Below are 24,696 nucleotides of genomic sequence, written 5' to 3'. Positions count from 1 at the left end.
TCTTTTGAGCAAGTCACTTAAATTCTCTAGGCTTCATTGTCCACCTGTAAAATGGGGACTTCGGTAATTCTCAACCCACTCAATTGTGACAAGGCATTGAAATCACATGTAAAAGGCCTTTTGTAAACTGTGAAGCTCCATGAAATGCCATTATTATCCTATCTCCTGCTGTTCAGGGTGTGCTGGACTTCAACCTCTCTAAGTGGTATGAGCGGGGCTCTCTATAGGAGTGAGTACCGATCGGCCATTCGATAAATCCTTGTGGGTGAGTTAGTGAAACGTATCACATCTACCTCTTTTGGTAGAGGATTTGGATAGATGACGACAAAACCATATGCGGAACAGTAATATTACAATACTGGGAACGATATCGGAGCCCCTGCTCCCTGCCTGCTGCTGGGATAAGAGGTTTCACGATCCTCATCTCCTGATCTCTATCAGGAAGGTACTATATCACCCCCATTACACAGAAGAGAAAACTGAGGCCCTAGTGAAATTGATAATGTCTCCTGAGTCATACAGCTGGCGAGAGGTACGGGCAGAAGAGGAAACATGGACATAAAACTGGCACAGTGAGTCAGCCCATGGCTTTGGAGGGTTGGCAATAATGACATACGAGGTCATCTAGAAGAGCTCCACGTGGACTGTAAGCACACAACAGCTCACACCTATTATTATTGGGTTCTAGGCCCGTTGTGTACGTTATTTGATTCAGTCCTTACAAACAATCCTGTGAAGTATCATCCTATCCATTTTGCAAATGGGGAAACTGGCATCCGGAGAGGTTTGGAGTCTCTCTCTACCCAGACCAGACAGCTGGAGACTGAGAAGCTGGCCTGGGACCCAGAGCCCCCTGCCCCCTTTACCCTGAGGTCAGTTGTTTGGGGCTCCCAAATCCTTCCCTGAGCAAACAGGAAATGCTGTGCTTCCTCTAACACTGCTAGTGGTGTTCTGTGAGCCTGCTGGCTGGAGGGTCCTTGTGGAGGCCTTCAAAGTGGCCTCCACCAGAGCCCACCTGTCTCTCAGAAATACCTGTACAGTCGGGATGCTGAGGCCTGGGATCCAGAGCTAATGTGGGCCCTCCCTTTAAACTTCAGGGAACAAAGACTTACAGAACCTATGTTGGCCTTCCCCACCCCCTACCCAATTTTTTTCCCAAAGAAAAATGAAAGAATCTGATAATTACTTCTATCTACCACCCAACTGTACTAATTACCAACCTATTTCTTCACAGTGTGACAGACACCAGCTCTGGAAAACACATAGAGATAAATTAGCACTAATTGGTTTTCCTCTGGCTGTTTGAATTAGTATTTAAAGCTCCAATTACAAAGCAGAATAATTGCTATTAATGTCCTATCGCAGTACAAAAGGCAGTTCTCTCGAGAACCAGCCCAGGTGTATTATTACTTTGATTACAGCATATTTAACCTGGCTCGTTAAGAGGGAGACACGGGGGACAGTTTCAAGATGGCGGACAGACCACTTCCTGCAGGGTGGAAAGCTTGAAGACAGAGCTGTGACTCGAGGGAAGAAAAAGGCGGGAACAGAAGAAGGGACAGGATGGACGCAGGAACCGCTGGGCCCGAAAGTCTGTAGGGCTTCTTGGCAGGGCTCTTGGGAGCGCTGCTTCCTAGTCTGTCTCCCTGGGGACCTTCCTGGGCGCAGCCTACCCTACTCCATCCAGAACCAGCTCTGCCTCACGTTCCCCCGAGGCCAGCAAAGGCCTCTGCAGGCTTTCCTGGCTCCTGTGTGGATGCCTGGGGAGTGAGGCTGCCAACAGAAGGACCTACGGGATGTTCCGGATGTGGGCCTCAGACTTTTACTAGTGAGTGAGTTGGGGCTCTGCCCTCCACATTCACATCTCTCCACGCCAAGTCCCAGCCGGGGGTTTTAGGACACAAGGTGGGGTGTGCTTATGGCTCGCACTGTGGAGCGCCCTGCGTCATACCCTCTGTCCCCCTCCTAGCACTGTTTTCATTCTTGTTCCTCCAGTGGGACCTTTCTTGTTGAGGCCAGAGAACCGTGGGTGAGCTGGAGAGACGGTGAGCGTGGTGGACACCTCAACAGGCTTCTGTACAGAGGTCACACCGAGTCCTGGCTCTCGGCTCACTGGCTAGATGGCAAGTCCTCCTGACTCCCAAGAGCTTCAGTCTCTTCAGTTGTACAATGGGCACAACATCCTCGCTCTTTCTGGCTTCACAGAGCGAGGAGGATCAGAGGATGTGATCATGCTTTTGTAACCCAGAGTGCAGGACCTTAAAAAGGGGTTCTTTGGTTTGCTGTGGACCAGCGATGGCTTGTGGAAGGCGGCCCTCGGGGCAGCTTCCTGCTGCTCCCTTCTTTGCTCTCCTCTTCCTTTTCAGTAGCTTCCTTCCTCCTGGCTGCTTCTCTACCTCACTCCTTCTCTCCTCTCGGCCCCCTAGATCCCATCTACATTCCCATTCACACTCGGGTGTTAAGACTCAATGAGTTACCCTTTCCTAGAGCAGCTGCGTTTCAAAAGGGAGGGCTATGTTTAACCCAAAGAAATGAGTCACTAATGGTGAACTTTCAGGCAAACTGAGATGATATTTTGTGGGGGAGAATGAGGATGTCACAGTGCTCCTCAGAGCCCCATAGGCAGCTGTCTACTCACTGACACACAGGTTTGGTGTGGCCCTGTGCCAGGCTCAATGCGACGGGAAGCATTTTGCCAGAGAGGCAAGAGGCAAGAGAAAAATCACTGATGGGGGACCGAGGCCCCGGAAACCCAGCCGAGGCTGCTGATCCTGAACGCTGAGGTCACAACATGAGGAGCGGGTGTGTGGGGGGGTTCCTATTCTGGACATGCTAGCAGTGAGCTTCTCTGGCCTGTCTGTCCCCAGGAGGACGGCCGCCTGTGGTTCCTGGGCAGAGCTCGAATTGGGCGTCCCCTAGGCTGTCCTAAGGAATGCAGCCTCCCCAGGCTGGCCACCACGTTTCACTTTTGTTGCCCTGTCTCGTCCCCCCAGACCTCTTTCTCTTTTGCCCTACGAGAAATAAACCCAGCTGACTTCCCCCAGTAAGGACACCTTGACGTGTCTAACCCCTTCTTGGCCCTCTGCTTTCTGTGGTGCGAGTCTCTCCCAGGAGCCCATCTCTCTCTGTCCTGGCAGCCTCTGCGCCCCCCCCCCCCCCCCGGCCCCAGCCTTGGGGACAGATGCCGCAGGGTATGGGGCAAAGCGGGTCCTTGGAACCAGGAACCAGGTTCGGCCCAGCACTGCCATAAACTAGCTGTGTGATGGGTTTTCCCACCCGTACCATGAGAAGGGGCTCCCAGGTCTCTTCCGGGGAAATGTTCTAGGGTTTCATGGCTCCCCTCTCCTTCCTTCTCCATCTCACCCGATCTCTGATATCCAAGCAACCGGCGCCTCTCCGTCCCCTTCAAGGACCCTGGGGGCGCCAAGAGCTTCGGCCACGGGGTGGGACACGAGAAGGCAGTCAGGGCCCATCTGCCAGGGAGAAGGCTCTGGGTGGTCTCTGCGGGGTGGGCCCAGCTGTTACAGCCCAGGAAAGGAGCGTCACTGCCAACGAATCCCTCCTTTACAACCACACTGGGAGGGACGTGCAAGGGCCCGTGGGTGGGTGTTCACGTATGGGGGGGGGATTTCTTTTTAAGAGACAAGGTGGGTGGAATGGGGGAAGCCAGCTGGCTGTGGGCTCTATTTCTACTGACAAGGCTTTACCCTGTAGGTGTGAGGAATTCCAATTAAATATGCAGCCTATTTGTCTGTGTGTGGGAGACGGTTTGCTGGGAAGGAGGGGAACGGAGGCAGCGTCTCTGCGGCATACCAGCAAACCAGAAATTAGCTCCGTTCATCACAGGCACACGGGGCTTCCCTCAGCCCTCCTGTGCACTCACAGGAGTCGCGAGGAGACAGACAGAGGAAGTGAGAGAGAGGTTGGGGAGGCGGGTTCTCCAGACTTGAAGGGCTTCCGGAATCTCTGAGTGGGCAGGAAGGATTGCCCGACTCCTTGGCTCTTGGGGGGTTTCCCGTTCTGGAGGCGCTGGCAGGGAGCTTCTCTGGCCCATCTGGCCCTCCCGGGCCGGCTGGGGTCGTCTGGGCTCACCTCTGAGACAGCAGGGTTCCGTGTGCACACGCAGGGGCATCTCCACCTGGGGAGGTAGGTGGGTCTGTGCGCAGGGCTGCCCAGGGGCAGGCACCCCGACCTCTGCGGGGGCCCCCGGGGCCACTCAGACCCTCTCCTTCTTCACCCTCCTGCCAGACCAGCACTTGGAAAGCCTCAGTTTGGGGCAGCAGTCTCTCTGAAGGACAGGATATGGCCATGCTGATGCTGGGGCTCCTGTGGTGGGTGGAGGAGTGACGGCAAGGCGATTTGGGGATCCGTGGGCTTCCAGAAGCCACTGCAGGCCTTTGGCCATCCCTTCATCCCTTTTTTTACTCATAGATGGGGCTTGGTAGAAAAACATGAAGGTTCCCCAAGGTATAAGGAAGAATCCATGTTGGAGCTGGCCGATGCAGTCGCACATTGTGTGGTTTGGAGGGCTCTCTATGGGCACCCAGCCCGGGAGACCTCATGAACAGCAGCCAGGCTCCTGTAGGGTGCACTGACCTTCCTGGTGGGCCAGCTGCCTCACCCTTAGCCTTCAGACCACTGGGCTTTCATCAAGGTGGCCCCTCCACCCTCTCCTACCGTGGTCTACCCCCGCTTCCCCCCCTGGGGCCAGTCCTCCCTGTGTTTTCACTGGTCTCTTCTTGGTGCTCTTTCTCTTCCTATCTGCAAACTCTGACTCCTTCCTGACCCTGGTTCCCCCATCTGCCTCCCGATTGCTTAAAACACAATCACTTGTTGATGTAAGAAGCTTAGTAACAGTTATGAACAGGAGCCCGAGAAGGGCTTGCAGGGCATTTTTCTGATCCAGACACCCAAGGTGGCTGAGTAGCTCTAGCCAGCGAACTCCTCCCATCACCGGGACTGCAGGGCCGGGAGGTGACTGGCCCATGGCCTCTGGCCTGCAGCCAGGCCTATCCGAAGGGTGGCACGCAGGCAAGGGTTGGGTGGTAGAGGGAAGCCTGGATGACTGTGATGGGTCCCAGGGAGGGCATGCTTGGGTGGAGAGACAAGGAAGGAGGCTGGGGGAGCAGGCCAGGGGTGGCACCAGCTGAGGTCTGGAGGGGAGGGGGCTGCATGGAAGGCGATCTTGCAGACAAGCAGCATGGGCCAGAAAACACACAAGAAAGGCTGGGAGAGAGGTTCACTAGGGCAGGCGTGTCCCCTTCTTCATGCTCACTCATTTTCTTCATTCCTCTGGCTTCCCCTTTGGCCACCTGTCCTTCCTTTTCCACCCTCCCTACTTCCCCCAGCTATATTAGCTCACTTCTAGAATGGAGGGAGGATGTGGCCACTCTGGAAGAGCTTCCTGGCAGGTTGGAGGAGACAAGGCCTGTTGCCCTAGGCCTGAAGAAGCTCTTTCAGAATTCCACATGTGACATCAGAACAACAAGGGTTGTAGAGGAAGCAAGGTGGTCTTCCTCGCTAGCTACAGCATCCCCGTGGCCCTCTCTCCTGCATCCCCTCCCTCTACAGAGACTGGAACAGACATAGAGTGGCTCAGCAGAAAGGGCTAGAGGTAGCAGGAGGGAGGCAGGGAGGTGAGAGGGTCAGGGGAAGAGGGAAAGGGGAGAGACTGGGGGGCAGGGAGAGGGATTATCTGTGTTGGGAATGTTGCAGTGGTAAAGTCAGGCATATGTAAGTGTTCATTTACTTGTTTGTTTTTTACAATATCTCCTTAAAATAGGTATAGGGCAAGGAGAGTGAAGACCAGGGTGTGTGGCAAACCTGGTCCAGAGGGCAACTTGAGTGATCATGGGATAAAGCAAATCTTTTGATGGTGGATGGAACCCTGGAAGCACTTAAGGTGAGCACCTTGCCAGAGTCATGCAGCCCATTGGTGGCAGTGCTGGGACAGAGGAGTGCAGTATGGCTTTGGCAGTAGCCAGCACCTTCACCGGACCCTTTACTCAGGCCTGTGAGCCTTTTCTCTGGGACCGCAGATGATGTTTTCAGAAAACATTTGTGTCTGCTCCCTGATAGGTCCAAAAGGCCATCTGGGATTGGTGGAGAGATAGCACCAGGCCATATTCGGGGACAGGCAAGTGTGACCAGAGGTTTGGCTGAGGCTGGTTGTCCTTCGTGGATGCCAGCGACACTGTGCAGACCAGGAAGGGCAGTGCCATAGTGCCGTTGTCACCCCACTTCCCTTTGTTGAGCACCTGTGATTTGTGATGCCGTGTATTGATGCCCTCCAGGAACTCACAGATCAGAGAAAACGCCTCTTGGGAGGAAGAAGTTCTTCATATTTATCGTCTCCCTGAATCATGGGTTAGGCTGGCCCTTTGGTCAGAAGTTTGGGCCTTCGGTCTAGAACCAATCACTAAAGTGTTTCCCTGAGCCCAGCCCCATGAGGGATCTGAGAGAGGTGCAGGGCATGGCCCTGTCCTCAGGGGAACTCTCTGGCTGCAGAGCCACCCGCAGCAGCTGGGGAACCATAGGTGCTGAGGACAGCTGTGGTCATGCTTTGTGGGTTCTGGGAGAAGGGAGCCCTAAGAGACAGGTGTGGGGTTCCTTCTGGGTTGGGGAGGATGAGACAATGGCATCTGTGAGAGCTGTCTGAGCCAGGGCCCAGCTGGGCTTGGCCTGGAATGTAAGAGAGCTGGGAGGAGGATCAGGGCATAGCTCCAGGACCCGCAGGGGACAGGCAGGGCCCTGAAGGAGATAGGCAGGCTTCAGCAGAGACTATGTCCAGCAGGGTCTCCAGGTAGTAGCCAGAAGAGGGCTGGGAAGCTCACTCTCTGGCTCCCAGCCTGCCTCTTCCTGCTCTGTGGTTGTCAGACTCCTCTCCTCACTCACCCTGTGTGGCACTCCTGTCACCCCCAGAGCTGGGGGCGGTGACTGGGGCGCCGGGAAATGTTGTGAATGGCAGAGCTGCTCCACGTCCCAGCCTTCCTCCTAAGGGGGGAGAGCATCCAACCATAAGGCATTTTCCCGGCGCTAAGGATAACCTCGTAGGAGGCAGAGGGAATCCAATTAGATGGGCAAGGCTGGGAAGGCTGAGGGCATATGTGGGAGGTTTCTTTTCACTTTCTGGCTTCCCCAGGACCTAGAAGAGAAATTATAGCCAGCTTCCTCATTCCAACCCCCAGTTCCCCTTCCTGGGGCCACTATCACACCCTGATTCCTCTTGTCATTCATCCCCTTCTCACTCAAGGGTGACAGAGTCCCACCGAGGTGGACCTTTTAGACAGGGCTTACCCAGGGCAGTGGCCACCACTGTTTCCTTCCTCTTGCTCATTGCCTCCTGCCTCTGGAATGGGGCGGGGGGAGGGGGTACAACCTCTTGCATCCCTGGAGCTGGATCCCCTTCTGCACCTGGGTTCTTCTGAGCTCCGTAGTGATTGTCCTCCTTCCCCAACTCTGCTCTAGTTCAGCACTGATAAAGTGACCAATGACCTCACTCCCTCGACCCACCAACCCCAATGGCCTGGGGGCAGCCAAATCCATGAGCCTGGGTCCTCCTGCCTCGAAGATGCCTCTCTCAGTCTTTTTTCAGAGGTAGTTATGGGGGCACATAAAAGTGTGTGTGTAGGAGGGTGGATGTGGCATGGATGTGGGCAGATCCCTTGGCCTCCTCTGGCCTTTTCCAGTGCCCCACACATAGTAGGAGTGGCTCTACCCAAGGGACTTCTCCCTGCCTCCTGTTGTCCCCATTTCCCTTGCCTGTGTTTCTGGGAGGGTAAAGGGGCCACTCTTTCTATGAGATGAAGAGGCCTTCCCAGCAAGCCTCCTAGGAGAAGGTTCTGGAAGTTCTGTCCTGTTGGGTGCTAGGCACGGAGACAGATTCTCAGCCTTTTCTCTCTCTCTGCTGGGTGCCATCTGAAGGGTGCCTTTTTGGGTAAAGCACAGTCCTCAGTCCGTTGTTAGTACCCTCCCTCAGTCGGGGCCTGCCAAGGGGCTCTGAGTCTTGTCATCTTGTCAGAAGCTGTCCTCGGAGGTGTGAGGAACTCCAATTAAGCATTCAGCCAGTCTGCCTGTGTGGGGGGCCTGGGCTGTGGGGGAGGCAGCCTTGTGCTGGCGCGGTGACTAATCTTTGCAATACCAATTATGAGCCTCTGAGAAGGTGGTGGGAAGGTGGGAGAGGGAGGTGAGGGAGGCGGGGGAGGCAGGGGAGGTGAAGGCCGGGGATTCCTCATCCCGTCAACTGCCTGGCTCTCCGTGCAGGCCATGTGGGCCAGAGGAGAGTCAGAGATCCTGAGAGAGAGGAAACCCTCGAGGACCCAGACTACCCCCAGGAGAACCCTGCATCCCTGTAGGGTCCCAGGTGCCTTGTATTTGGGCTCATCTAACATGTTCAGACACCCTGGCTATCCCAGGCTTTCTCCCTACACCTCTGAGGTCACTGGGATAGGCCTCAAGGTACAGAGAGAGAATCTGAGGCATAGAGAAGTGACTGGTCAGAGGTCAGCCAGCTAAGAGGTGACCAAGTTAGATGCATAGATGGCTCTGACTCAGGACCAATAAGGTTTTTATGGTGTTGCATATGAACTCTTACATCATCTAGGGCACAGGCCACAAGTACCCCCATCCCCCATTATATAGGGGCACTGAAAAGCCCAGGGGGCAAGGCCTGGGGCTGGCTCCCTGGCCCCCCGACCACCTCCTCACAGAATGAGTCTTCCTTCAGGAAGCTGAGCAGCGTCTCCACTGGGCATGTTCATTCCCCTGGCAGATGCCTATCCATTACCTACTGCAGGCCTGGCATGGTGCTTAGCATGGAGACTGGGAAAGGCCAGTCTCTAAGATGAGAGAGTCTGCCGGAAATCAGTAGCGAAAAGAAGAGGCACTGAGGATCCCAGGAAAAAAAACCCTACAGTCTGCCTCGCAGGAGGCCTGGGTGGGACAGAGATGGATTTTCACCTGAGTCTAGGACGTGGGGGAGAGTGGAACAGGATCTGCCAGTGGGCAGCGGAGAGGCAGGGCAGTAACAGGGCCGAGAACAGAGGCTCTTCTCCTTGGGCCTCTGTGGCACAGTCAGCCCAGCTGCTCCAGAGGCATGGCAGGTCTGTCCCCTTGACCCAGGGGACACTTTTCAGGGCCCAGCCAAGAGAAGCGTGGGAACAGCACTTAAATAGGAATGAAGGCCTTTCCCAATCCCTCAGACTTCCAGGAAAATGTTAGGTTTCAGGCCTTAATCTCTAAATGTAGTTCTTTGTATTTGGAGCTTATGAAGTATCAGCATACAGAAGGTGACTAGCTATTTCTATTGTTCAAGGAGCACAAATGCGAGGAAATGGGGCTTCAACTCCAACCTGGGGGGTTTGGACTGGCCTCGTAAATCCTCCTGAGAGCGAGGATGGCACAGTGGTCTGGTGGGTGTAGTTAAAAGTGGGGTTGCTTCCCAGGCATCTTGTAGTAGGTGACAGATGACAGTTTCCTTTCTCACCAAGGCCTGGTCACCTTCCCTGGTGACAGAGGTCTTTGTTCCCCAGACCCTTTCTACAGTTTTTTGAGGCTCAGAGTAGCTAATGCCTTGAAATCTGTTTCTCCAGAGCAACCAGTCCTCTTCCTCCCTGGAAGATGATACAGGGCAGGGAGGAATCTCAATTCCTCCAGAGACCCACAGACAGGGGTTATGGGGGTGACAACATCTCGTTGATGTTTTGAGGTTCCCCTGTTCTCCTGGGCGCTCTCAAGAAGATGCTTTTCAGATCCTGACAATTACCTGGGGTGGGAATTATGAGGCCCGGAGGCAGATACAAGTGGCCAGGTCAGCAGTCCTTCATCCACTGGACAAATGTGGACAAGGCACCAAAGTGATGGTTAGATGGACTCCTTGGATCCCAAGTGAGCCTAATGATCAGCCTCAGATTCTCCTTTCCAGAAAAGGACCAGAGGATCTCTCTGGTTCCTGGCTAAGGGGAAACGAAACAGACACATGATGAGTGCCTACATGCATCTGCCCCGTGCCTGGAACTGCACAGCCTTGTGGCGTAGACGGCATCTTCCATCTACAGCTGTGCAAATGGCCTCAAAGAGGCTCTGTACTTGCCTAAGCTAACTATTAGCAGCCAGCCGTGCTGGGGGGCACATCTGGAACTCTTGTCTTTGGAGTGGAACAAGGCCCTGAGTGGGGATGACAGATGACCCTTTGCCTCCTGTTGGGCTGATCCTGGGTGCCCTGTACTGAGCAGAGGTCTTCGAGCTGACACAACAGGTCCCCTTTGGGACTGTGGAGGCATCCCCTCTTCGGTGCCCTGCCCACCACGTCGGTTGCATTTGGCAGTGAGAGCCTTGTGGAGGAGTAGGGAGTCCGGGAGAAGGGGGAGGGGAAGGGGCTGCTGGAAACTCCCCGAGGCAGAGGAACCGGGCTGGGAGTGGGGAGGAGGGACACGGGGGTGGGTTCCAGGCTTTTCCCCACACTTCCTCAGGGATCGCTTTACATAACCAGGGCTGCTTAGTCACCGCTTTTTACTTTTTTTTTGGAAACAATTTTCTCAGCATCACAGCTCCCGTCTCCATCCCTTACTAGTCACCGGTGCTAGGGAAGTCCCTTTTCTTCCGTTCCCTAGGCAACCCAGCACATTTGCCTTTCAAATGATCCAAGGCCTGGGCGGGGGTAGGAGTTCCCTCCCCCTGTACCCGGCCTCCCACACAGCCACTCCCCACCTCAGTTGGCGATGTCATGTGGCCCAGTCACCAGGAGAAATCTGGAAGACCAAGCGCCCTGCCTGGCATCAGCCCCTATTCTAGACCCTCACATTTTTAGGCCTGAAGTTTGGCTCAGACTCAGAGCTCCCAGCTCCTGTCTGGAGGCACCCATGTTGGACTTCAGACATGGCAGGCTCTCCTCACTCCTCTCTTGGTGGGGGAAATGGCAGAGCTGGGCCTGTTTTCAGCAAGGCCCAGGAAACCTGGAACGGGAACCACCCACCCTGCCACCCCAGCTTGTGAACAGGGCCTGCGGGCCTTGGTCCCCTCCTCGCTCCCAATATCTTCCCGTGGGGCTAGGATTTGGAGGTCTTCTCAGTCCCTGTCTGGCTCCCTTTGCTATGGCCTGTGTCAGCCTTGACGGGATGGAGATGCCCAATTGCTTGGGAAACAGACTTGATGTAGGGGTGGGGGTGAGTGCGGGAGTTCTCACGGTGGATGCCAGAGTCATTGAGTAGAGGGCCCAGAAGTCCAGACCTGGCATGCCGTCCCACACTCCCCGCTTCAGAGGCCCTGATGGCTGTCCTGATATGACTGACACAAGGTGCCTGACCAGGGGGTTCAATACAACAAATTAAAGGTGACTGGATGAGCTATAAAAATGGCATGGCACAAAATCACAGAGCATGCAGGAACCCTCCACTCATTCATTCAAAACAAATCTGCACAGAATCTACTACATAAATTGCACAAGTCCTCGAAAACCTACTGGATCCAGACCCTTGCCTTCAGGGCTCGAAAGTGCCCAAACCATCCATCAGAGTTTTATAGCACTTCACTTTTTACACAGGGTCCATATATAGAAAATTTCATAGGGGCACACGGGGTTCTCCTTAGGAGAAGAGTCTCTTAGAATGTCTTCTGCAGGCAGAGGTTCTTAACCTAAGATCCGTGAGCAGGCTTCAAGGGGTTTATGAATGGCCAGAAATTGCCTGATCGTATATATCCGTGTGTGCCTATGCAACAGACCCATCTCCTTCCTGAGATGGGGGTCGGTGACCTTCAGGGGTTAAGGACCCTTCCAGATGTTAGAGGCTGGCCCAGCTTTGGAAGTAGCAGGTCTTCAGATAGTCCTGGGAGAAAGCCCATACGTGCAACACGCCTCGGGGTGGGGGGGGGGGAGGGTTTGAGTGCTCATAACCTAGTGATCAACTTCCCAGAGTCACAGGGAAGACCCTCTGGGCCCCCAGCCCTCCTGCTTAGACCCCAGGCTTCATCTCAGCCAGAGGATATGGGACAGGCGTGACAGGCAGACTGGGCCTCTCCACTGAGCTAGGCTCACTGAGGCTTGGGTCCAGAGGCACGGGCTAGGGCTCCTCGGGGCTCTGTCTCCCCTATTCCAACCTCATTTTGACTTCCTTTCTATATTTAGGTCTTTTCTCAGTCCTTTCTTGAGCATAAGGAATGATGCCTAGCCATTCTCTCAGTGCTTTCAATGCTCTTTCCCTCTGAGGAGAGGTGTGGACGCCATCCAAACAGGAAGGGTGAGAGTCTGCAAAAGCCTGCCTCCTGGGATTTCGGCATGGCCCACTCCCTCTGCCCCACCTTGGCTTCTTCAGTAGCCTGTGGTGCTGGGGCTGCTCTGGAGAGACTCACAAGGGGCCAGGCTCTCCAAGAGTAGCTGACTTGGTGCTCCCAGGGGGCTCTCGGCTGTTTTTTTGAGGTTGCTGGTCAGGTGCTCAGGCTCTGGTGGAATCAGGGTCCCGGATTCAACCAGCATTCAACTAGGGTCATTGTGCTCCACGAGATCTCAGAGACAAGATCATGACCATGGCAGGAAAGAGCAGAACTCACTTAACACGCCTGGTGATCAAGTGCTTCTTGCACACCGAGAGTGGAGACTGCACAGGCCCCAGAGCCAGGCCAGAGGGTGAGGCCCAGAGTCACTCACTGCCAATGAACTTGGGAAGGCTATGTAACCTCTCCGGGCCCAGGAGGCCAAGGGCATCTCTGTGATAGCCGGTGGTGGAGATTACAGAGATAGATCATGTCCAGTGCCCGCCTGGACCCCGGCATACAGCAGGTACTCCATCTCTGTTAGTTTTCTTCTGTCCCCATCGTCGGCACCCACACTGCCAAAACTGAGTGCCTAGTGCTATGAAAGGGAAGACGGGTGCCAGAAAGGGCTGAAGGAACAGATGAAGGAAGGCTCAGGGGAAGAGGTGGGACCAAGGAGAATAGCAACAAGAATAAACATAAACAACACATTTGGAGGGGAGGATGGGCTCGGGACTCCAAGGCAGGAAAGAGGACCAGGCTAGGCAGGAAGAGACGGACTGCGGCTATCTTGCAGTTCTTAGACTTGTCACTGATACTTTGTTTTTAAGGAAACTGAGGCATTGGGGTGACTGGGATGAGCCTCCTGGCCTTGAATTCTGGCCCTTTTGCCAGCCACTGGACGTGACCCTGCAGCCAACCTCCCATCCTGGGAGATGTGCCAGGCTTGGGTGCTGCCAGCCGGGTGCCTGATTTAGCACACGCCTTGTTAAGAGAAGCTAATTAACAAACCTGCATTTAAATAAGCAGCCGCCCGGGTGTTTGTAACCACCGCCTTATTGAATTGTGACAAGTTATTAGCCCTTGCATGTTAAATGAAACAGAAGCATCCAGGAAAAACCCCTAAATCCAGTCTGCATAAAGCAGATTCCTGCTGAGAAAGTGACAGCAAAAACGGATTCAGGATTCACTCGAAGCTTTGGGGAGAACTCCAGGCCTCCCTTCCTTGAAGGTTACATAATCCTCCGTCAACAGTGATGACACCAGGAGAAAGGCAAGAGCAGGAAGGGAGGGCCATCCGAGATGCTCTGAGCTCCATCTGGGTCTCTGCCACCTTTTGGAGGTGCTGGAGACACAGTGGGAACCAGGGGGTTGAGGGGGGCCACACAGCACCAACCCACGGCCACAAACACGCGCTGCGGGCTGTGAGCTCCAGCTGCCTGCTTCCTCGGGGCCCCAGTGTGCCTAGACACTATGTCACCCCGTTCGGCTCTGCTTTTGGACAACAGAACAACCTAGCACAGACCCATGGGGGTCCGACCTCTCCATGGCATTGACTTTACTCAGGGAATGTCTCTCTGAGCGCCCACCAACAAGGACACCAGGCCTTATGCAGTGGAGTTGGAAGCGGTCACTTCCTCAAGTTATATTCCCCGACCATCTGGGGCACCTGCGGGAACCTGGCCCAGACATCGCCTCGGTGCCTCCTACCCAGAAACTCAGAGCAGAGCTATGGCCGTATCGAGATCCTCCAATGTGGATCCTGAGCAATCTTCAATGTGGAGGAGACCACATCTCCGGGATGGGGTAAGATGATAAAGGCAGGGACACGGGTTGCCTTGAAGAATGTCAAGGTAAGTCTGATTTGGGACAAGCCTGGTGTGATGCCCCACCACCGGCGCTGCTCCTATTATCAGGGAGAGGCGCTGGAAAGGGAAGCCTAGCTAGGGAGGCAGGGCTGGTCTGGGTTGCTGGGAGTCTGATGGGGTCACGCCACTGATGAGTGGTGTGACCCGGAAAGCTACAAAACCTCTCTGAGACTGCTTCTTGATTTAAAATGGGAACAACTGGGACGTCTGGGTGGCTCAGCGGTTGAATGTCTGCCTTTGGCCCAGGGCGTGATCCTGGGGTCCTGGGATCGAGTCCCATGTTGGGCTCCTTGCATGGAGCCTGCTTCTACCCCTCATGAATAAATAAATAAAATCTTAAAAAAAATGCTAAGAGAAACCAAATATATATATATATATATATATATATATATATATATATATATAAAGGAAACAATTGGAGTGCCTGGGTGGTTCAGTCAGTTGAGCATCTGACTCTTGGTTTCAGCTCAGGTCGTGATCTCAGGGTCATGGGATCAAGTTCCGAGTTGGGCTCCATGCTAAGCATGGAGTCTGCTTGGGTTTCTCCCTTTCCCTCTGCCCCAGGCTTGTTCTCTCTCTCTCTCATAAATAAGTAAATCTTAAAATATATATATATATACACGAACAAGAGCTATCACACAGAGTCCTCTGAGGAGTCAATGAGAGAATGTCTACAAACGGTGTCTGGCATCCAGTAAGCCCTTAATGAACGCTAATTAAGGAGGCAGTGACAGGACCGGCCGGCAAATGGAGTGCAGTTCCCTGGAATCACTGCTGCTCAAAGTTGAGCCTAGAGCTGAGTTTAAATTTTGGCTCTGCTCCTTACTAGCTACATGACCCTGGATAAGGTCCTGAATCCCCTGCACCTGGTCTCCTTCTCTATCAGAGAGCATTCGTGTTATCTCACAGCACCATGGTGAGAATGGAATGATTTAATGCAAGTGTGGGAAGTGCCCAGCACAGAGCAGAGATGGACAACATGCTGGCTTTCCTTTCCCTTCTCCCCGCTACCCACTTCGTCCACCCTCCTTTTGTCTCTCAGCAAAAGAATTGCTAAGCTGTCCATCATGGACAGTTCTGAGCTAGTGACACCAGGGGAAGAGTACTCCGATACATCATGGTATTTTGAGTGTGTTTTCTTTAGAATTAGGATGGGACCTATGGAAAGAGGTTGGACATACTTCCGGACTTTGAAAACCCATCTCTTGGTGGCTTTTAAAAAGTTGCCATGGCAGTTTGAGGGTGCACAGAAGAAACAATCTCTTTCTGTTCAGTTCCTCCAACAGTCTGCTTTCAACCAACTGATCAAAGGATATTTATCCTTTGATAAAGCACACACTTCCTGCAAAGCTCTATGTCTGTGGGCAAGGGAGCTCCTAGGCAAAGCAGATGATCAGTGCCTGGGAATCACACCAAGGGAAGAGGGCTGGCCCCCTCGAATTCAGGGGCGGGTTCCTCCAGGAACAACTCCCAGATGCCTATCTTGGAATGAGGGAAGGATGTGCACAGGTGAGCAGAGGGGCAGTATTCCAGAAGAATGAAACAGTGAGTGAAGTTAAAGAGTTGCTGTCTGTTTCGAGACATGTCAGTTAAGCTAGGGTGAAGAGTTTGTACAGGGCACATGGTCAGAAAGGCAAGAATTACACGGGTCTTAAAATCTCAAACTGATCTTGCCTGGCAGACATTCTCCAGGTCTGGGAATTGACCAAAGTGGAAGAAGGGGGGACACCAGCCTTTTGTCAGGTCAGTTTTATTTCCATAGTACTCCTTTCCTCTCCTTGTGGTCAAAAGTTATTCTTTGTACAGATTCCCAGTTGGCTGATGATGGCAAAGAGAAAAGAGGCATTAACTAGTAATGGTAACCTTCACTCTTCTCTACCACTGCCCTTCGATGAACAAGCATGCAAGATAAGAAGGATTAAATGTGGCTTCTACTCTCAAGTATTTGAGTCTAGTTGGGGAGTCAGAGAAATAAACTACTACTAGCACTACTACTACCAGTACTGTTGCTAGTACCTACACTTCTGTGCTCAGTTCCCTAATGGAGGAGTGTATGAGCCACGGTGGTGGTTTCCTAGGGGCGAGGTGGCTTAATGCTGCCTAAAGGAGGGGAGGCCAGAGAAAACCTTGTGAAGGGTGAGAGGTCTAAGCTTAGTCTTAAAAGATGATGGAGGCAGACAAGCAGGGTAGGGAAGAGCTTAACTGACCACATGCCAAGAAGGAGCCCAGGAAGTTACTGTTGGGGTGGGAATGGGGGGCCCTGTGGGGGGCTGGTGAGGAGGCCATGGAGACATGAGGCCAGTGAAGAGGCCCAGCCGGTCAGGGAGGGCCCTATGTGCCACATCAAGGTGTGCAGCTTTAACCCTATGTGAGAAGCAGTCAGGGGGTTAAGTATGGGAGCAATCTGTTGAGGGCAGCCACTCTCAGGGAGATTCTCCAGGGATGGGCTGGAGGACAGGCTGAGGAACACAGAGACTAGAAGCAGGTGACCAGTTGGGCAGTGACTGCCTTGCTCCAGACTAGAGCTGGGGGAGGGCCTGCAAAAGACAGTGTGGGCTTCAGAGACTCAGGAGGCACAAGGCAGTGACTGGATGGGAGAATGGGAGAAGCAGGGAGAAGGGAGGCTCCAGGGCGAGCCACAGGTTTTCTGCCTGGGGTGGTGGTGATGCTGTGGAGGAGGAGGGGTCAGAGGCAGGGCTGCAGAGTAGAGGGGGAGGAGATAACCCATTTCACTTTCAGTGCGTTGAGAATGGGCTTGCAGAGCAACTAGAGAGACAGATGAGCAATGGGCACCCAGGTCTGGAGCTCAGGAAGAGGCAAGATGGGGTGTGCTGCGAGCTGTGGGAATGCATGAGCCCATCCTGGGTAAGTCTGATGGGAAAAGGATACCAGGAGAACCTGGGAGCAACAGGCACTGGAAATCAGGTAGAGGGAAGCTGGGGGGAACATCATGGTCGCCTGGGAGAAGCATGTTTCAAAATCGGAGCTGATGCCTACTGGTCACAGAGATACCACTGGACGAGGATGACAAGTCTCCATCAAATGTGGTAGGGAGGGATCCCTGGGTGGCGCAGCGGTTTAGTGCCTGCCTTTGGCCCAGGGCACGATCCTGGAGACCTGGGATCGAATCCCACGTCGGGCTCCCGGTGCATGGAGCCTGCTTCTCCCTCTGCCTGTGTCTCTGCCTCTCTCTCTCTCTGTGTGACTATCATAAATAAATAAAAATTAAAAAAAAAAAAAAGAAAAAAAATGTGGGAGAGGGCCAAAGAAGGAATGGTGTCAGTGTGGGAGAGATGGACCGGAAGTGAAGAGGGAGACACTGCTCCTGCCACCTGCTCTGGGAAGCAGCCTGGCTGGGAAAGACAGCTAAGGGAGGGGTGGTGGTGGCTGTGGCTAGATGGGGTGAAGAGTTGGAGTAGGGGGGTGGGGGTGGGGAGTGTGCCCTGAGGCTGGCAGGGTCTGGTGGTGGTACCAACAGTGGCTGGCACTTCCCAGCTCTGTTCAAAGTCTCACACACACACTTGTGGCGAGTGCCCAGGGTCCCTACATCATCCCACCCCCTCCTGGGCCTCAGTGTCCTCACCTAGGAGAGAGGAAGGGGGCTGCCCCACCGCACGGGGATGTCTTCTTTCCACTCTAAAGTTAGATTGTCCTGATGCTTACTCACATGCTACTGATAGGAATTTCTAAATTCTGGAGGGCATTTTAGGAATACCTACCAAAAAGCCTTCGAATGTGTGACACCTTGGACCTCTGGGAACTTATCCTAAGGAAGTCACTACAGAGGTGAATGAAGAGCGTGTATTCACAACTTTGTTCATTGTAGCATTGGTAATAATATAAAAAAAATAGATACAACCTAATGTCCAATAGTAAGGGATTGGCTGAGTAAATTATAGTACATCCATATGGTAAACTACTTCTGCACTAAAAATCATGGTTTAGAAGAATATGTGTTGACATGGGAAAATGTTAATGATATATTGCTAAGTAAAAAAGCAGGCTACATTACAGAATGTACAGTATGATACATTCATTTTTAAAATTTTTGATTAGGACACAGACCAAATCTTTAATTAATGTCATTTTTTTCCTTCTCTTGGCAAGCAAGTGGAGTATTATCTGGAATAATGTAACTAAAAACTAAACAGACAGAGCTATACACTAAGTGTGTTCATGTAAATTTTTAAGTCATTAGAAAAATCAAAAGTAGGCCATCATTGAGTCAAGGAAGTAGAGAAATTCTGAAATTTAGAAGTGGGATTTGCCCTAGAGAACGTGAGGCCCGCCCTCCTCACTTTTTCTGATGAAGAAATCCCAGCTTGGCAGGAAGTCTAGCAGAGTTACAGGCCGAGGACCATGCTGGGGAGCCGGGCCTAGAACCGGGACCTCCAGTTTGTGCCAGGAGGCTGCACCCCCCTCCCCCACTCCAGCAGAGAGCACCTGCTGATACTTATAAGGTGACTGCATTTCCGAGTGCTGTGAGGTGGGTCATTGGGCTCCTCCCCTCCTTTCAAGCCCAGGAGGCCTGTGTAGCTTAAGGCTGCTCCAGGGCTGCCAGACTGTTCCTGGGCTGACTGCCTCACTTCATTTTTGCTAAGCTGAACTTTGGGGAGATGGCTGCAAGTGTCCTGTTGTGCATGCTCATGCACTATTGCTGCCGTCCTCCTCTGAATGCAGGAGAGAGGGTGCTGGGCCTGGCCCCTTCTGTGGCCCTATGGCCATCTGACCACTATGGCCATGTTATCCTCTCTTGCCTGGAGGACTGCAATGGCCTTCTGACAGGTCTCCCTGCTATCGGAAGCAGCCAGGGCGGTCCTCTTAAAACCCAAGGAAAACATGCCCCTCTTCTGCTCACATGCCCTGACAGGGCCTCCTCATACACACACACAGCCAACCTGAGCCCTCACCAGGCTCTGCTTCATCTGCTCCCTCATCTCCTGGACCTCCTCTTGCACAAGGCCTCACTTGTCCCCTACGCCCCCTGCAGCCACATGGGCCTCCCAGCAATTCCTGAGACATGGCAGCACCTGCCCTGCATCCTTTGCATTGGCTGGTTCCTCTCCGGGGGTGGGGTGGGAGGCTCTCCCCCCAGATCCCTGCTGGCCTTGCTCCCTGACCTCTCCCAAGTCTTCACTTCAATCTCATGCTCTCAATGAGCACCTCCCTGAGCACTCTGGCTCTAGAGTCCCTCTGCATTTCCCCCAAGTAGCTAATAAGCCTTCTAACAGCTCCAGGTTCCCTATATGTTATGCTTATTGTTGTGTGTTTGTCTCCCTCTTCTAGGAAGTAAGCTCCGTGCGGGGAGGGAAGTTTGTGTTGTGCACTGGGGCATCCAAAGTACCTAGAATAGAGGGGTGGGGGGCAGAGGGCAGCCACTCAAAACATAGTTGTTGAATGAAAGCAAAACACAAGGAAAAGTTCCAAGCTTGGAAAGCACACAGGGGAAACCTGAGACAGTGCTCCAGGGAGAGGCTCCTCGGTGTGTAGGAGCAAGAATGATAGTTTAAGTCTAACTGGAAGTCTACCTGCCTCTCACCCCCATCTCTAACCCTGAGCCCCCAGCCGCAGTCTTCCTTACACTGAAGCCCCCTTGCGTTAACCTCCGACCCAGCTTTCCAACTGTGCAGGCTGTTTGATGCTTCATTCAGGTGTTCACTCATTCTCTCATTCATTTATTCACCTGCGCAGGAGGACAGAGCAGATGCAGTTCTGCTCCTAGGGAGGTCACAGTGCAGGCGGGGAGCAGACCCCACAGGTCGGACTGGCCTAGGAAGCACCAGGAAGCACCTCCTCTGGGGCAGTATGCTAGGGAGCCTCACAGGAGGAGGGGGTGCATATGAGGGTGCCTTGAAGTATGAATGGGGTAAGAGAGGGAAGAGGAAGGAAGACATCCTGGCAGGCGTACATGGCAAAGGCTTAGCGGTGGGAAAAACACCAGGAGTATTTCGGGGTTGCTGCAGCTTGGCTGGAATGATGGGCTCGTGTGGGGTGGAGGGGGGCCTAGAAAAGCTGGGCTACGGCCTGACCTTGAAGGGTCTGGAGGCTTCCTTTTGTAGTTCTGAATTTGTACATTTTACAGGCTTCTGGAGAATCGGAGAGTTGGCTCCTTTCTCAGCAAACAGACGGGGTTTAATTGCTGTTACTGTCAGTGTAGTTGCAAATATCATATAAAAAGGGCTTTTTGGCTAATTGTTTTTAGAATAAAAATTCAAGAACTATGTATAGATATTATGCATCCAGGGTACTTTAAAGATCAAACTGTTTATATTACCCTTAAATACAGTCTTTAGCATGAGGCGCTGGGATCTGTGAGTGGCTGGGACAAGCAAAGATCCCCCAGGGCTTAAGATGTTGGAACAATATGACAGCAGTAACTTTTTTACTGGGGGGACCTGTGGGGGAGGCTGCAGCCAGCGCCCTTTGATTGGCCGGTGGCCCAGGAGAATAAATAGCTAAACTGAGTAACTTCACAGGCACCATCAATCTAAATGCTGCCTTCATGCAGACCGCCCCACCCCCCCTCCAAGAGAAAACTGAATTCCATGGGCTTTCTGGGGTGGGCTGGGGGTGGAAGAGGAAGGAGAGGAGGCTGTACAGGTGATCCTCAGCCTTTCCCTTCTTGTCCCCTTGCCTCAACCAAATGTTACTGGGAGGATTTCTGAGCCACACAAATAAAGCAAATTCATATCTAGTCATTGCCATCCTGTCTTCATGCTCAAGCCTTTTTCAAATTTTAACTTGGGAGCTTTTAGAAAGGCAAATTTATCTGTGACACCATCCAAATTCTATTTTATTGGAATCCTATTCTCAAAGGATGCAACTGACTCCTCAGAAAGCTGTGGGCTCATCCTTTTGATATTTTCCCAAACTGCGTGTGTGTGTGTGTGTGTGCATGCTCATGCACGCACACGCATGCACATTTGTTTTAGGGTTCTCTACTTATGTACAAACACATAATGCATATTCACAAGGCAGTCACAGAAGTATATATATATATATATATATATATATATATTCATCACATATATGTGTAATACAGCACAGACTCCTGTAAGCCAATATTTAAGTTATCATATTTAATTTATTCAACAAACATTTAATTAGCACTTCCTATTCATTAAACACTGTCCTGGGTCTTGGCAGTAAAGCAAGGAACAAGTCAGATAAAGCTCCTGCCTTAGGGGGGCTAACACTGAAATCCACTGGAGTCCTAGCACAAGGTTTCCAACAAATGTGCAGAAATCTTTATTGACAGCCATCAAGTGAGCTAGTAGGATATGTCAACAGATCAGTGTTTCCTTAATACAGGAGAGACAGCCCATTTGGGTGAAAGAGTGGCGAGTTTAGGGTTCCCTGCATAGGCCTCCTCTCAGTGCTCAGGGCAGAGTCCTTCTGGGTGCTTTTAAGATGGAAATGAAAGAGCTGGGGGGCTGGGATGGGTGGGACCGCATATCCTAGTCAGGCTTCCAGGAGATTTTCAACACCTCCCTTCTCCATGAAGCCTTCCCTGTCCACCCCAATCACAAACAATGTCTCTCCCTGTGTTTATCCTACTGCCTGGGCAACTTCTGCGGGCACTTAACCTTATGTTGGGAGCTATAATTTTTGTTTTAGGCTTAGTTTGCTCTGATAACCAACACTCAGGGAATTTCTGCTCGGTGCCTGGCCCTGCATTCTGGGGGACACAGATAAGGGGCATTGGCTTCTGCTCCTAAGGAACTTGCAGCCCAGTAGGGGGTAAGGCAAGCAAACCTGTACTGACTAGTGCCAGAGGTACCACAGAGGTGTGCATGGGTGGTGTGGGGGGTAAGGCAGCGGGCGCAAGGGGTGTGAGGTCCAGTGGTTCTCAGGGCTCTGCAGCAGAATGATGTTTAAATGCTCCCAAAAGAAACCAGACTCCTGGGAATAGTGACCTTGCCTGATTCTCTTTACATTCCCCATAGTTGTGATAATCATATTTTCTTTCTCTACAATTTAATTTTTAGAATAGCATTTTAAATGTAAAATTCTGGTTATAAAACAATACAGATTATAGGAAATTTGGAAAAATAGCTAAGGCCCCCAAAGAATATAATCCTAATCCAGCAACTCAGACCTAACTACTAGGATTGTTTCGGTGCATATACTCCCCAGTTTCTTTTCCCCATGCCTATTTTCCCATGCAACAAAAATGGGTCACACTCTATATAATTATTTTTAATTTGCTTTTTCTTTTCTCATAACAATTTGGCACAAGTATTTTATTGCTGGCCTCACCTATTCATCTTCCGTCATTTTAATGGCTGCATAATATTCTGCAGGCCATAATTTATTTGCTAATCGTCTCTTATTGGACAGATAAGCTGTTTCTGGTTTTTCATCATTATAAGCAACACTGTGATGAATAGCATCGTAGATGAACTGCTGCTCATATTCACTATGATTCCCTTACTATAAATTTCTAGGAGTTTGTTGGGTCAAAGGCTATATGCATTTTAAAGGCATTTGAAGTTTGATACATACCACCAAATAACCCTGCATCAGTGTTTTCTACAATTTACATGCCCATCAGCATTATATGAGGGGACACTGGATGCTGTTATTATTACTTTTTAAAGACACAAACCCCAAACATTGCCAATTTAATGGTAATAGTTGGTGTGGGGAATGGAGAGGTAGCAATGATGTCTTGTGTTCATTTGGACTTTTGTACCTTTTCATTTTTCATGTGTTTATACTGTGTTTCTTTTTAAAGGACTCCCTATTACTGTCTTTTGCTCATTTTTCTATTTATTAAAAAATAAAGTAACAACTAACATTTATTGAGTACCTTCTGTATATTAGACATTGCCCTAAGCACTTTATATACTGCTTTATTTCCTTTACTCCTCCCAATAACCTTATATATGGAAGGTAATAACTCTCTGTCCTATATTTCACATTTCTTTAAATGTGTTGATTGACTTTTGATTTTGTCTATGGTGGTTTTGACCTGCAGAAGTTTGAAGGTTTTAAAGGTCAAATCGATCAATCATTTCACTTCTGCCTTTGCAAATACAGGTTATAAAGGATCATTTCCTATCTTTAGATTAGAGGAATATTAAGCTATATTTTCTTTTGGGTCTTTTATGGTCTAATTTTTAACATTTAAATATTTAATCTGGTTAGAATTTATTTTGTTCATGGTATGAGAAAGAGCTCCAACATTATTTTTCCCCCCAAATGATTAGCCAATCATCCCCAAACCATTTATGAAATAATCAACCCTTTCTCTTTGATTTTGAGATGACTCCTTTATCAGATGCTGTTTTAATTTGTTTCCTATCCTTTTCTTCAATCTCAGTGATGTCTGTGTATTCACTCACCAGTACCATATGTTTTAATAATTATAGTTTTATAGCCTGTATTAATATCTTAAAGTAACTTTAAGTTCCAATAAAAATCATTTTGTCAAGTTCTAGTAAAAATCCCTTGCTTATCAACGAAGAGCACATATAAAAATTAATTTGGAAAATATTGATTTGGAAACTTATCTTTCCATATATTAGAGTCTTTCATATTCTCCATGGAAGTTTTTTTTATTGAAATTATTTACATTTATTGGGTAGTTTATTTGTCAATATTTTCGACTGTTTATTCATATAAAATATAAATGGATTTATCATGTTTTCTGAACCCCAAATCAACACATATGTTGAAAATATTTCTGTGGTCCTTCCAAGTATCAAAGGCACTTTAAGAGGTAGAGTTTGTATGCTGAAATGTGGACTTTCTGAGCATTTCTATGGTTAAGAGGACAGGGTAGCGATATTTAAAATTGGAAGGATATTGGCTAAATTCCAAAGGTGGGATTGGTCTCCAGAGCCAACGTGCCTGGGGTAGTTAGTGCCTGCACCATGGTGGACACTCCATCTTTATGGATCGCTTTACACTGGCATATTGTCAGATACTTTGAGTTGAGTGCTGGCAAACCCAAAGTAAAGATTAAAAGCAGTGACTCAAGTTGGCTCTTTAACCTATAGATTCACCCGATTCCCCTGGCAATTTTCACATGGTATATAGGTGTGTGTGTGTGTGTGTGTGTGTGTGTGTGTGTATAACTCATTTCCCTACTGAGTTTGAGTTCCTTGAGGGCAGGAATTTAATTCTACCCTTTTAGAGCCCCCACAATGCCCAGCAGAGCGCTGAATCAGAAGGGGTGCTCGGTAAATTGTATTTGAGTTGAAAGCCATTGTCTCTTGCTATCATAACTAGGCTATATGGTCAATAATAAGCAGCTGTGGAGGCTTCCTCTGGGCAGCACGCTGCATTGGCTCTGTGGAGAGGCTCTTTTTACGCCAAGCATAAAAGCCCTATTCTTTCCCTATATGCTGCCTAAGAAGAAATACTTGCCACATACCAAGGAATCGTTCTATAGAGAATGTCGGCAGATGGTTAGAACTGAAAGGGGATGAGGGGACCATGCAGGCCAGCTCTTCATTTCCCCTGGGAGAGCATCCAGAAGGATGAACGATCCCACTCCAAGTCAGTGAACTGCTCAACAGGAGTTCAGTGTGATTTGGAAGGGCATGTGGTGGGCTTTAAGCTGAGTTTGGAAATG

At 50.9% G+C, this 24,696-nt stretch overlaps 1 protein-coding gene across 11 annotated transcripts in view; it reads right to left on the bottom strand.

The window, feature by feature from the left end:
- PEBP4 (phosphatidylethanolamine binding protein 4) overlaps positions 1-24,696 on the bottom strand; it is a 246,798-nt gene that overhangs the window by 53,600 nt on the left and 168,502 nt on the right. Inside the window, exon 4 of one of the 11 annotated variants that reach the window (XM_072796270.1) lies at positions 6,766-6,993. The exons of the other annotated variants lie outside the window; for them this stretch is intronic. Coding sequence (XP_072652371.1) covers positions 6,781-6,993 — 213 coding nt within the window. The 3' untranslated portion in view covers positions 6,766-6,780. Of the gene's footprint in view, positions 1-6,765; positions 6,994-24,696 lie in introns of those variants that run through there. 11 annotated transcript variants of the gene reach the window in all.

Source organism: Canis lupus, chromosome 24 (genome assembly GCF_048164855.1).
Source record: "Canis lupus baileyi chromosome 24, mCanLup2.hap1, whole genome shotgun sequence".
In the NCBI taxonomy this organism is placed as follows: Eukaryota; Metazoa; Chordata; class Mammalia; order Carnivora; family Canidae; genus Canis; species Canis lupus.
Note: the sequence above shows the minus strand (reverse complement) of the source record. Positions and strands in the feature narration are given on the sequence as shown.